At 43.0% G+C, this 14,705-nt stretch overlaps 1 protein-coding gene across 1 annotated transcript in view; it reads right to left on the minus strand.

Moving 5' to 3' along the window:
• Positions 1-14,705, minus strand: part of LOC132407358 (hemicentin-1-like) — a 460,355-nt gene that overhangs the window by 87,349 nt on the left and 358,301 nt on the right. The window contains exons 63-69 of the mRNA XM_059993728.1: positions 13,221-13,370; positions 11,553-11,712; positions 7,608-7,732; positions 6,392-6,575; positions 4,666-4,763; positions 3,457-3,732; positions 1,083-1,273 (exon numbers count right to left, since the gene is read on the minus strand). Coding sequence (XP_059849711.1) covers positions 1,083-1,273; positions 3,457-3,732; positions 4,666-4,763; positions 6,392-6,575; positions 7,608-7,732; positions 11,553-11,712; positions 13,221-13,370 — 1,184 coding nt within the window. The remainder of the gene's footprint in view (positions 1-1,082; positions 1,274-3,456; positions 3,733-4,665; positions 4,764-6,391; positions 6,576-7,607; positions 7,733-11,552; positions 11,713-13,220; positions 13,371-14,705) is intronic.

The following is a 14,705-nucleotide window of genomic DNA, read 5'->3' on the forward strand; positions in this document are numbered from 1 at the left end:
TAGTCTAAAAGCTTATTACTTTGGTACAGGACACAAGCAGTTCTGCAGATGCTGGAATTCCAAAGTAACACATACAAAATGCCAGAGGAACTCAGCAGGTCAGGCAGCTTCTATGGAAAGGAATAAAGAGTTGATGTTTCAGGTCGAGCCCCTTCATCAGTCCTGAAACGTCGACTCTGTTCTTTTCCATAGGTGCTGCCTGACCTGCTGAGCTCCTCTAGCATTTTGTGTGTATTGCTGTGGTACAGATCTCATCAGTCATATTATGTATGTTTTGCTGAAAGAGGTGGGGGTAGGGAAGCCCAAAAAAGATAAACAACTGACTCAATAACTTTGCATCGTCAATTGAAAACCTCCTCCAAGTTGCTCTAGGTTATCCCGGTTCTAGCAAAGCAGTAATTACTTCCTAGTTACTTGATAATCTAAAACTGCTTGGAGGGGTCACTTAACACTGATGAGGAAAGTACAGAAAATCCCGGAAACACTCAGCAGACCAGTCCACATCTGTGAAGAGCAAGCAAGAGCTAACATTTCAGGCTGATGACTTATAGAACAGGGGCAAAGAAAGAGGGATTGTTTGGCAAAAGGTAGAGAGCAGAGAAAATTAAATGACAAAGACAGCAATGGTTTTAGTCAAGGGGTGGGTCAAGAAGAGGTGGAAATACCCAGGAGATAAGGCGTCATCTGTGGAGAAATGGAAACAGAGAAAATATTTGAGATCCATAATCATTTTGTCAAAATGGTTTCCTCTCACTGAGGCCCCATTATGAGACTAATATTAACCACAGATTCATCTTCAGATTATATTCCAAGAACTGCATAGATTATACAAACTCCCAATCCTGGCACATTGATCTTTGTGGAAGTTGCATTTTCTACATGGCAAGTCATGGTGTACCAAGTTCGGAGCACCATTCAGAGGCCAAGCAATGATATTGGGCTTATATTACCACACATCAATTCAGTTACAAAGCATAAGAGTCACCCAAAAGTTGTCAATGGCTCATGAAGTATTACTATCTAATGCGTTATAAACAAGTTCATGAAATAAGACTTAGTATATGGAAATAGGAACCATTGACCTGTATGCTTTCTATTCTGAGGACCTTCCCATCACTTAGCACTAGACCAAATCCACTGAGTGGAGCTCCATCCTTCAGCCACCTGATGTCAGGAAGAGGGATTCCCGTTGCCATGCACGTCAGCTCCAGAGGATCATTTAAAACCACCGATACTTCTTGTGGCATTTCTGAGCGAGAAATGTGTGGAGGCTCTACAAAGAAAAATTGTTACTGTGAGGTGGGAACGCACAGAGCCTGAACAGGAGAAATTCTGCAGATGCTGGAAACCCAGCAGAACACAGGCAAAGTGCTGGGGGTCTCAGCGGCCAGGCAGCGCCTATGGAGACGTAGACTGCTTATTCACCTCCACAGATGCTGCTTGATCTGCTGAGATTCTCCAGCACTTTATGTGTTACACAGATCATGAGTGAACAAAGGTTGCCCACCTCTAACTCTTAAGTTCAACAGCGATAGCAATATCTAATACTGCAATAAGCTTTGATAAGGCAACTTCATACTTGTCTTCTGGAAATTTAAGTTTACAACATTGCTTGGTACACCTTTGTATACAAGAAGGGCCAGAGTTGTCTCTGCTTCCTGAGGAGACTGAGGTTTTTTGAGTATGCAGGCCTCTCCTTCACATGTTCTACCAGTCTGTTGTCACCAGTACAATCTTCTGTGCGGTGGTGTGCTGGGGCAATGGTGTCAACACAGTTAATGCCAACAGGCTCAATTAACGAGTCAGAATGGCTGGCTCTGTTATTGGAGTCAAACTGGTCACACCGGGGGCAGTGGTAGAACAAAGGACTCTACAGAAGATCCTGACAATTCTGGACAATGTTTCTCACCCTCTGCACACCACCTTGGCTGAACAGAGGAGCACATTTAGTAACTGACTAAGACAACTGTACTGCTCCAAAGAGAGCTATATGAGGTCACTCTTACCCTCAGCTATTAGGCTCTATAATGAATCAAACTATAGCCAAGGAAGTGATGACCCCCCTCCTGTTAAACTGTTTTTAACCTCTCTTTATGAGAGCTCTGCTTAAGCTCTGTTTACCTCACCCTGCTATCACGGACATCCTGTGCCATACTACCATCACTTCTTATCTGGGTACTATGAATGTGCACCCATTACTGTGTAATATTACAGTAATACCTGCACCACCACCTTATCAGCGTGAACTTGTAAACCTTGTAATCTTCGACTTGTAAATTTTGCACAACTTATTAATCAGTTAACTGACTTTTTATTCTTTCTTACTTCTCATATTTGTATACCTGTACACATGTAATGGTACTGTGATGCTGTAATTTCCTTTGGGACCAATAAAGTATCTATCTATCTATCTTTATCCACAGCACATGCTGTTTCCTCAAATAAGACTCCAATAAACTGGTTGAACATGATTTCTCCTTCACAAAAACACTATTGACTTGGCTGATTACTTTAACTTTCCAAACAGCCCTGTCACATTGGCTTCTAACATGGGTAATATTTTCCCCACGACAGATGTTAAGCTACCTGTCCTGTAGTTTCCTTCTGTCATTGTCTCCCTTTGAATCAGGGAATTACTTTTGCTACTTTCAAATCAAATAAGATCCTGTAGGAGATGAGGGAATTTTTCAAAATGAATCCCACTGTATCAACTATTCCATTGAGACGCAAGGATGGTATTCAGTGGTATTCATTTTAGGCTCTGGAGAGTTAATGAGCTTGGGACCGTTCTCAGCTACTGCTTGCAATTATTCCTGAACATCCTTTCTGATTTGGTCCAATATAAAGAGAGGAGTACAGCTTCAGAATCATCTAGAGGGTGACACAGTTGTGTAAAGGCAGCACTGTAGTGTAGTGTTTAGCGTAATATGTTACAGCACCAGTAACCCAAGCTCAATTCCTATCGCAGCCTGTAAGGAGTCTGAATGTACTCCTTGTGACCGTGTTTGTCTCTTCCGGGTGTTCCGGTTTCTTTCCCACACTCCAAAGGCTTATGGGTTAGGCTGAGGAAGTTGTGGGCAGGTTATGTTGGCGTCAGAAATGTGATGACACTTGTCACCCCAGCACAGCCTTGGATTGTGTTCATAAATACAGAGACAGTGGAAATTCTGATCAACTCACACAAGGTGCTGGTGGAACTCAGTGGGTCAGGCAGCCGCTATGGAGAGGAATAAACTGATTACGTTTCAGCCAAGCCTGAAGTGTTGACTGCTTATTCCTCTCCATAGAAGTTGTCTGACCAGCCGAGTCCCTCCAGCATTTTGCCTGTATTGCTCGGACTGTTGATGACACGTTTCACTGCATGTTTCGATGTATGCGTGACAAATGAACCCTTTATGTCTGCTCTTCCCTTTGAAACTGCACCCGTTCACAAATCCAAGCATGCGTGTCACTCACCCATGACCACCAAGTAGAAGAGTTTGGTAGCCTCGCCGGCTTCGTTGACAACGATGCAGGAGTACCAGCCGGAGTCATTCAGACTGACGGACGGCAGCTCAAGCCTCATCTCATGACTCTCGGTAACCAGGTTGTTCAGCGCCAGCAGTTCACCGTCCTTCAGCCACGAGAAGCTTGGGGGCGGGATCCCACTGGCTTCGCAGGTGAGACGAACAGATGTCCCGTGGATGGCCAGTACTTCTTCCACTTTCCCGGAGTTTTCAATTCTTGGAGGAACTTTGTTGGGAGGGAGGGGGTTGTTGGGAAAAGAAAGAGAAAACGGAGTCACTTAAATCCATAACAAAGCTCACACTTCAAAGTAATTTTATTATCAAGTACATACTGTATATGTCAACATTAACACCCTGAGATTCTTTATCTTGTGGGTAGACACAATAAATCCAATAAGCATAACAGAAACAACGAAAGACCACACCAGCAGGGCGGACCGCCAGTGTGCAAAAGTCAACAAACAGTGCAAGTACAAAAAGAAAGAAAAAATAATAATAAATAAGCAACAAATATCAAGAACATGAGATGAAGTGCCCTTGGAAGCGAGTCCCTAGGTTGTGGTCACAGAACATCACAGGTAAAACCCTCCCTAACACCTGCACAGAGCACTGCCACAGGAAAGCAGCATCAAGGACCCCCACCATCCAGGCCATGCCCTCCTCTCACTACTATCTTCGAACAGGAGGAACAAAAACCTTAGGTTCCACACCACCAGGTTCTGTACCAGTTACTACCCTACAGCCATCAGGCTCCTGAATTGGTATGGGTAACTTCACTCACCCCATCTCTGAACTTTTTTTTACAACATCTACAGATTCACTTTCAAGGCCTCTTTACAACTCATGTTCTCGGTATTTTTTTAATTTGCAGTTTGTCATCTTTTGCACTTCGGTTGTTTGTCAGTCCTTGTTTATGTATACTTCCTTTGTACATTCTATTGCAATTCTTTATTTTCCTGTGAATGCCTGCAAGAATATGGATCTCAAGGTTGCCTATGGTAACATATACGTACTTTAATAATAAATCTTACTTTGACTTTGAACTGGCAGAAATCAAAAAGGGACAGTCAAACAAGCTGAGGTAGAAGAATGTCAGTAAATGAATTATGGCAGTGAGGTGGCCTTCACACATTTTTTTCAAAGGCAAAGACTTACGTACCTTGAACACGCAAGTGATAATGATGCTCCGTCACACCTGCCTGGCTCACAGCGACACACGTGTAGCTTCCTGTGTCAGAAACCTGTACCTCGGCAATCCTAGACAGAAGACAAACAAGAAGCAGTGTCCAACACCAGAGTAGATTACTACTGATGCAGAAGATCTGGAACAATAATAGAAACTGCAGGAAATAACATGTTTCTGTTGAAAGTTTATCCACCTCAGAGATGAAAACAATTGATACTGTGCATTGATAAGAAACTTGCTGCAGATTTACTTGCAGAACAACATAGCAGTTCACCCTGTTTAACCTGAAAGTGTCACAGTGAGCATTGGCAATGACCGAACCCAGGTGTGGAGGAACGACAGACCTCCATGTAGAAATGGAACAGGAATCTGCACATGGGAACTCCAACAGAACATCTGCGGCATGACCGAGCGACACCGTGAGGCGAATCAGTCTCAACACAAGGACCCCGCAATCAGCGCTAATTGGGAGTCCACTTTGAGTAATCATAGAACACGGAAAACCCGTGCCAGTCCAAGTAAACTTGACGAGGTATACAGAAAGCACAAGGGCTTAACGACTGTTGTTAAGTCAACATTTAATAAATGGATGTGCTCAAGAAACCTTGGAGCCCAACCCTTTGCAGATCACCGCAGAAGCCCACAGGGCTCATGACAAAGCCTTTCACAGATGCTGCCTGACCTGACATACATTTCTTGCATTTTCTACCCTAGTTTAACAGTATTTTATACTTCAAACGTAGGATAAAGTTCCTCTCCATTTCTTTTGTTGGCATTTTTCAGAGCCTTCTTTTCATCATGGCGCTAAACAGCAACTCCTTTGCTTGTATCTTTTCCATTTCCATCTTTAATATCTCTATTTTTCCCATTCACTGTTCTTTTGAAGACCCTGACCTGGAGCTGCACGCTGACTTTGGTTCTTTGCGGGAATGGGACCCACTCTCGAGGTTTCACGACTAGCCATTATCGGACATGCCAACAGAGCTCAGCTAGCCTTTGGAGGCCTGGGATCTCGGGCTCTGGAGACAGGCGGATCAAAGGTCGGTGTCCCAACACACCGATGCGTCGTGGGAGTCAGAAGATCTTTGGCTATGTGCCCAGAGACCTGAGATCTTTGGGCACAGAGCTTGAAAAAAGTGACACAATGGACTTTTAACATCGTAAGTCAGCGAGTTGTTTGTTATGTCTCCCTTTTCGCTGTGAAACGGAGACACCTCTTTCTCCCTTATTAGGGAGAGAGGGAGCCTGTGGTATGTCGAACACAGGGTGAACGCGTAGTCTTTGGAGTACTGCAAGTCTGCGTCTTTGCTTTGCTGAACACTTGAGTGCTCGGTGGCGGGGGCAGATGCCTTTCTTGCTGGTTGGGGGAGGGGGGGATTGTTGCTTGCTGTCGCTTACGTGCGGGAGGAAGGGGAGCTGGCGGGGGGACTTTGGGGTTCTAACATTTAACTGTCGTTCGTTCTTTGGGGACACTCTGTTTTTGTGGACGTTTGTGAAGAAAATGCATTTCAGGATGTATATTGCACACATTTCTCCGACATCAAATGCACCTTTGAAACCATTATTATGAATGAACAGGAAAGACTTTGCGGGAGCTGATGCTTCTCTGGTCTTGAGAGGAGTAAAATGGCAAAGAGAAAAGCTCAGGGACGAACTTTGGGGAGACTGGGTCTTTCAGCCACATCACCAGCACTTTTACCTCAGGATCTGGCCAGCTGACTGCAGCCTGATGTGGGACGAGATCGGCAGGGGGAGGCCATCCTTCAGCCAGCTGAGCTTTGGGGGTGGGACACCGGCAGCGCGACATTCCAGTGTAACCGCTGCGTTCGGCGCTGCTGTGAGAACCTCAGGAAGGCCGGAGATTCCGCTGATGTTTGGAGGCACTGCGGGGGGAGAAGGAAGCAAATACACTTTCAGACTCAGGGAGGAATACCACAGAACCCACGGAAGCAACTGTTGTCATTTAACTGTGCTGTAATATCCTGTGTTCCTAAGCCCCATTCCCTCATTAAAGAGATAAGTTTTGGACTAAACTTGATGGTAAAAGAAAAGGAAGGAATCACAAACTTGGGAAATATCAAAGGGCTTCACAGCCAATAAAGTACTTGAGATATATTCATTGTTTTAATGAATACATTCAGCTTCTAGATAGTAACCAATTGAACGCAAGAAGCCTTCTGTGGTCTGAAGATGAGCACGAAGGGATACACTTCCCCAAGTTTTAATTCAAACATGCATGCACACCAGAAATTCAAGTTCTGATCTATTTATCGACCGAGAGTAACAGACACATAAAATGCTGGAGGAAGTCAGTAGGCCAGGCAGTATCTATGGAAAGGAATAAAGAATCAATGTTTCAAGCCAAGACCCACCTTAAGGAGCATCTTGGCCCGAAGTGTTGACTTTATACTCCTTTCCATAGATGCTATCTGAGCTGCAGAGTCCCTCCAGCATTTTGTGTGCGTTGTTCCGGATTTCCAGCATCTGCAGAATCTCTTGTGTTTTATTCTTTATTGACATATCTTTTGGACAGTATGAGCCCTTCTGGAAGGTTGGCTGGATTGTAGTTCACTATATGGATGTGCAAAAGGATCATTTCCTGGTGCCAATATCCTGTATAAATCGGTTTCTAAGACTGCAGTGTTTACATTTCGGTTTGCCTGGTGATGTGGGGGCTGCTTCCAGGTTTAGAAACCTTCAGTTACACTGATACTACATGAATAATACAAATGGTGTGGATAAATTATCGATGTAAGCGATTGAACTGAAATGAAAAATCTGCCCCTGAAGTAAGGAGAATGGAGTGCTGGCAAAGCCCAGTTACTTATCAATGGTTCCTTTCTGCTTCTAAGGGAGCTTGGGAGAACAGGTTGAGGTACCAATTTTCAGGCATTTGAGTGTGACTTTTCGCTTACCAAGCACCTTGAGTATGAACAACTTTGTCTCCTCGCCAGCAGGATTCTGGGCCACGCAGGTGTATCTTCCTGTGTCTGAAGCTGAAACGCCCTTTATTGCTAAGGAACTTCCATCCGAGGACGACCTGCAGGGAACAAGAACCCGGATACCAGATAACATTGGAAAACCACAGTGAACTGTCAGGGCAGCAGGAAAGGTCATTGGCTGCAGTCTCCCAGCACAGCAGACCTTCTACGAGTCCAGGACAAAGAGGGGGGTGTGGAGAGTCACTGCGGACACTCCCCACCCAGCAAACTTCTGGAAAATGTTATAGCGCTTTGAAACTTCACGTCAACTTAAAAGTTGCATCTCCCAGGCAGTCAATCTGATCAACCATTCTAGACCCACTTCGATCTATTACCTGAGTCAGTGAACTGCACTGTAAACACTTTACTACACATTTTATAATGCAGCGCTCATTGTAAGTACATGATATTTATCTATTTATGCACATTTTATTCCATTTCTATACTTTAACCTCTACCTTTATTTTTATATAATTCTTTATAATTGTAGAATGACGTTTCTTCATACATGTGCCAACACACCGCAGAAAATCCAAAGTTCAAAGTTCATTTATTATCACAGTACGTATGCCATATATAACCTCAAGATTCACCTTCTTGCAGGCAGCCACAAAACAAACAAACACAAAAGAGTCAACTACAAAAGGATCCACACAACACTCAATGTGTGAAAAACAGAACAAATCATGCAAACAATCAAAAAGTAAACAAATAACACACAGAACATGAAAAGAGCCGTGGAGTTTCCGAAAGTGAGCCCACTGCCACAGAGCCAGTTCAGTGCTACAGCTGGTCCAGGAGCCCACTGGTTGCAGGTAACAGCCACAGAACCCGTTCAACTCTCTGGCGAGTGAAGTATCTTGGAGTAGTTCATCCCTCGCCCTCGGCCTTCCTTGATCTTTTCATCTGTTTCAGTGCTTAAATCGGCTAAACATCAGTTTGTTTTCCACTCTCGGGCCTGGGCCTGGGCCCCGCTGCTTCAATCTGGCCCAAAGTTTCCATCTGGCTCCACGTCCACTCCATCACTGGCTGCAGCGGCCACACCTGCATTCTCGACAGTCAGGTTTACTGAATCCTTCACCTAAAACATCCACAAATTTCTACAGATGTACCGAGGAGAGCATTCTAACTGGCTTCATCACTGTCTGGTATGGGGGAAGCTACTGAACAGGATCGAAATAAGCTGCAGAGAATTGTAAACTTAGCTCTATCATGGTACTAGGCGACATCTTCAAGGACCAATATGTCAGAAAGATGGTGTCTATCATTAAGGACCCTCATCACCCAGGTCATGCCTTGTTCTCATTGCTTCCATCAGGAAGGAGGTACAGAAGCCTGAAGGCACGCACTCAATGTGGTGAACTATGTGCCTGTCTGGACACGCCCCCTGCTGACTGCTCCTGTGGCTCCTCCCACAGACCCCTGTATAAAGGCGATTGAGGCCTGAGCCCGGCCTCTCAGTCTCCAGGATGTAGTATGGTGGTCACTCACTGTTTGTTCCTTCTTCCAGTCAATAAAAGCCGATATCTCGCCTTTACATCTCAGAGTGAGTAATTGATGGTGCATCACTCAACAATGCAGGAACAACTTCTTCTGCTCTGCCATCTGATTTCTTAATAGATTTTGAACCCATCCACACAACCTCACTACTTTTTTTTGCACTACTTATTTAATTTAACTATTTGTTATATATATATTTACTGCAATATATATATACCTACTGTACTTCACAGTTTTTTTCTCTGTTATCATGTATTGCGTTGCACTGTTACTGCAAAATTAACAAATTTCATAACACATGCCAATGATATTAAACCTGATTCTGATTCATCTGAACAATTATGATGAATGAAGTTGATTTTTGATCCTTTACATTTTGCACCACGTTTCTTGAAAGGCAGAATGAAGCAGAGTCATGTCGAAATTATCCATCTAGCTACTTCTCAATAGTTCAATCCTCAGATCCTATTAGAAATGGAAAGTGAAATAGTAGATGCATTAGTTATAATTTTCCTAAAGTCCTTCAATTCTAGGGAAATGCCAGAGTTTTGTAAAGTTGTCAATGGGACACGTCTATTCAAAAAGATTGAAGACAAAAAACTGGGAACTATTGGCCAATGAGACTGACCATTTATTGTTCTCAGATACGAAGCACAACTGCTGGGGGGGGGGGGTAGTCTCACATTCTTAGTGTCACAGAGAGAGAGAGGAGCCCCCAGACTATTAAATCGTCCAGACAGTGGATTGTACCTCACAACAGGACCCAGGCTCTGCCATGGCGGATCTCTCTCGGCCTAGATTTAGCTGCCAGAGAAGCTGTTCTCGACCTCTCCAAATTGACTTGGCACCCAGAGCAATCCAACCTTACCCGACTCATGACACTCTGCTTTAAATTGTCCAAACAGCGGATCGTGCCTCGCATTGGGACCCAGTGAATTGTTCTGGGCCTAGAACACGCTACCCAGCGATTCCCTTCGGGCCTAGGTTTTGCTTCCGAAGAAGCCATTCTCAACCTCTCCAAGTTGGCTCACCACTTGGGTTATTTAGACGGGCATCAGAACTCCTCTGTCTTGGCTTCTTCTCTCTGAATCGTACACTCCAACCAGCATGGCCCCAACTCCAAATGCATCGAGATTGCACATCTCTCCAGTTAGCTTTGTCTTGGCTCACCTCTTCATTGTTTGCAGTGATAGTTTGACACAATCTACTTCAAAAAAAAGTCGTGCTTTTAATTGAATTTCAATGCTTACAAATTACCAGTAAGCTGTCGCACAACTTTGGTAGCACCATCTTAAACCAGAGGTTTTTGTTAGAGATGTCAAAAACTTTGGCTTTATGATTAAAGTAAAATATTCCTGAGATTTGCCTAATTATTATGCACTTCTATTGGTTAAAAAGCAAACCATGGAACTCAAGTCATTTGGGTTCTGCCTTGCCTCTGTCCAAAATTTCATGTCTACAGGATGTGGTCACCCTCTGTCCCAACCTCTTGAAGTCTTTTCATTTGCACCTGAAGTATGTGGGCCATTCAGCACTTGTCTTGCTCACCCAGTTACATTTCAATAAAACTGTAAATAATTGTGTTAACATTGGTTACCTAATTCTGCACGTCTTTCGAACTTCAGCCCGAGCATTACTTAGTATTTTCTTCGTGTTTGCTGCCTGCCTCACCTATAAAACCATAGAACTTTATCTACTACTTGCACTACCTGATGCTGTGCATTGAATATTTCATTAATATTTGAGTAATCTTGCATATATATTAATTAAGCATTCTTGTTCATTTAAATAATTAATTCAAAGTTCAAAGTAAATCTAAGTAAATTTTATATTCAGAGTACATATATATCACCATATACAACCCTGAGATTTATTTTACTGTGAGTGTAATCAGCAAATCTATAGAATAGTGATTATTACAGGATCAATAAAAGATCAAGTAGAGTGTAAAAGACAACAAACGATGTAAATGAAAATATAAATAACAATAAATAACGAGAGCGTGAAATAACAAGATAGAGTCCTTAAAGTGAGATCATTGGCTGTGGGAACATCTCAATGGATGGGTTAATGTGTACGTTAAATGGATACATCGTCACGCTAAGGGTGTTTCTTCCTTAAGTTAAACTCGAAGCTAGACCTGCATTTCAAACTCCCACGTCTTCTTTGAATTAGTTTAGTGTTTTGAAGTTACAAAACATCACGGCTGACATCCTGTCCATTTTTAATGTGCATGTTTATAGCTGTCTTCACATTAGATTGTGGAATTATCTATGTGAAAGAAACGTAAACCTTTCTTCAATTAACGTTGAAGACAGCCAAGCCAAATCATTGTAATAGCAAGTTTCAGCCCGAGAACGAAAGAGTATTCACACTCACTTAATGTGTATTTTTCCCACTGCTTCCAACGATTGGCCATCCTTCAGCCATTTTAGAATAGGTTTTGGTTTCCCTGAAGCCACACATTCCAAGTTCACATCTTCATTCACCATGGCATCGTACTCAGTGGGCACTTCTGAGCTGAGGATACTTGGTGACACTGGCCATGAAGAAAACAAACAAAAATGTCAGAAAATATTATCTCATGGCTCTTGAACTCAATGCCAGAATAATAAAGGCCAACACTCCTTACAGCTCTTAACCACCAATCAACTTGAGTAGCAACTTTGAGGGATCCATGCATGTGGAGTCAAGGTCCTTCAAGATGTTCTGAACGTCTTCTAGACAAAATGCTAACCTATCTTTCTTGTCTGCTGACACAATCTGCTGAACATTTCCAGCACTGGCATTAACCTTAAAAGTTAACGTTCTTTCTCTCAGAAAATGGTGCCCAACCTGCTGAGTAGTTCCAACGTTTTCTGTTTCCATTACAGGTCTGCACAATCGGCAGTTTTTATTGGTCTTTGATTTTTTTTTAAATTTAAACATTCATTTTCAGTCGCCTCTTTGTCTCCATGTCCAAGATCAATCCCTTTCTGGGCAGATTGGTAAGGCCTACTGGTAGGAATTTTATCAGTTTCATCCCATGGCCTGGGTGCCTTTGGGATTTGTAGTTCATCAATTTTTATAGTTGGAATCCTCATTTTGAAATGCCAATTGCCTAACGGATGGGTATAATGACAGTCAATGTCCAAATCTGCTGCTGAAAGCAACACCATTGGTTCGAAGTCTTTAATTGGCTTGTAATTCCTCAGTCATTAGAAAGAGAGTCAAAATCCACATCAGGATTTGCCCCCAGCCACCATGATGCCCTCCAGCATGATTTGTTCTGCAATGTACAGTTTCTTGAATGCCCCAACCATTATTGCCCCCTGATCCTCGTTCTTTTCTTCCCTCTTGATGCACATCTTGCAAAAGAGCTTCACTATTTGTAGCTTCTTTTTACAATAGATGTCAACAAGCTATCTTATTGTGGTTGACGTTGCAATGAACTCAATCCCATTCTTGTTGACTGACCGTGCAGCTCGACCTTGAGGCTGCATTTTCATGTCCACACCAGAGACTTCAGCACAAAGTCCAGGCATGCTGAGCAGTCCAATATCAAGGGAAGGCACAACTCCAATTCACAGAAGGTAGTGCTGTTCTATCTGGTGTTCTATTCCCTCTAACTGAACATTATTACTAGAACTACAGAACAGTCCAGCACATTACAAGCCCTTTAGTACACAATATTGTGACATCCTTTCAACCTACTCCAAAATCAATTAAATACCATGGCATAAAAAGCCTACAGTACCTGTGACATCCCCTCTATCCTCCAATCACATCACATTAAAATTACACCCTCATATATCAATAATTCAGTTATTAATTAACATACATAAATTATCAATGTTTATCTGGTCTTTGACCCATTGCTGCTTGCTCTGCCAACTTCCTTCTATATTTCAATAATACTTAAATTGCTGTCAAGCAGTTTGGGGCATCCTGAGGTTATGAAAGGTGCTAGGTCATCCATTACTATCATGGCTACCAGTCAGCTCGGCACAGTTGAGTGATTAATCTGGTAATGGTTCTCTTTGGTGTGTATCAGTGTCATTATCTTACCTTGAACAACCACCGTATAATGCCTGCGCACCTCTCCCTCGGAATTCCTTGCCAAGCAGGTGTAATTTCCACCATGGGACGGCTGTAACTGGATGGTCTGCAGTCTGCTGCCACCAGACAGAACGTGCCAGTCCAGTTTGCTGTTGCTCTCTGTTAAAACGTGTACAAAACTGTAAAGAAAGGACCTGAAAATCTAGCAGTCAATGGGACAAATATAACGACTCTTACTCGAACAGGAGCATGAGACACTCAACCTGCAATGCATGCATGCTCGCTGTTGGAGCTCCAAGTAGCTTCACCAAGCCTGGCACATTCTTACTATGTTGTATCGCTTTCTTAATATACTTCTGAATCAGACATTTTAAACCTACAGTCAGCACTATAGACCTGGATCCATGAACCTCAAATTCACCTCTCTATAAAATATTAGCCAACCCTTTACAACCAGTTCATTGGTTAAAAAGAAATAAATCTGCTTCCTAGGCCAAGCCCAGAGGCAAGGCATTGCCTTTCAGTGACTATGGTTGGTTTTACATGCACCTTTCATACACACTTTGTATTTATTCCACACACATTTAAAACTTTTCATAATGAGTAAGACCAAATCACTCATTTCACTTCATCCATACAGGAGGGGCAGAGGGGTCGCACACAGTCTCGAAAAAGCACAAGTTTTACAGCTAAGTTGGGTTGGTGTGTTTATATCTAAAGGAAAGAACAAAAAGGGCCATTCAAGTCATCAAGTCTATCTGGAAATTTTCAGAAGGATACTCTCCCCACAGTCTAATGGCATGATGGAACTTTCTATTTTATGATGGCTCCATCCTTGCCAATCCAATCACAGGCAGCCATACAGCATGGAAAACCTGGATTGTATCAACTACACTCTGTGGCCACTTTACGCCTGCTCGTTAACGGAAATATCTAATCGGCCAATCAAGTGCAGCAACTTAATGCATAAAAGCATGCAGACATGGTCAAGAGGTTCAGTTGTTGTGCAGACCAGCTAATAGAATGGGGAAGAAATGTGATCTAAGTGACTTTAACCGTGGAATGATGTTTGGTGCCAGATGGGGTGGTTTGAGTATCTCAGAAACTGCTGATCTGGGATCTTCATGCACAATAGGCTCTTGAATTTACAGAGAATGGTGTGAAAAACAAAAACAAAAAATCCAGTGCGTATCAGTGCTGTGGAAGAAAACTCCGTGGTAATGAGGGAGGTTAGAGGAAAATGGCCAGACTGGTTCAAACTGACAGGAAAGTGACAGGAACAGTGGTGTGCAGAGGAGCATCTCTGGACGCACAGGACATTGAACTCAGTAGCAGATGGGCTACAGCAGGAGAAGATCACAAACATACAATGCGCTTAATGGCCACTTTATTAGGAAGAAGAGGTACCTAATAAAATGGCCACTGTGTGCATATCAATGCCACATCACACTTGACAAATAGTGTAATGTACATAATTGCCCAGAACAAGCAATC

The sequence above is a fragment of the Hypanus sabinus genome, chromosome 18 (genome assembly GCF_030144855.1).
Source record: "Hypanus sabinus isolate sHypSab1 chromosome 18, sHypSab1.hap1, whole genome shotgun sequence".
Classification (NCBI taxonomy): domain Eukaryota; kingdom Metazoa; phylum Chordata; class Chondrichthyes; order Myliobatiformes; family Dasyatidae; genus Hypanus; species Hypanus sabinus.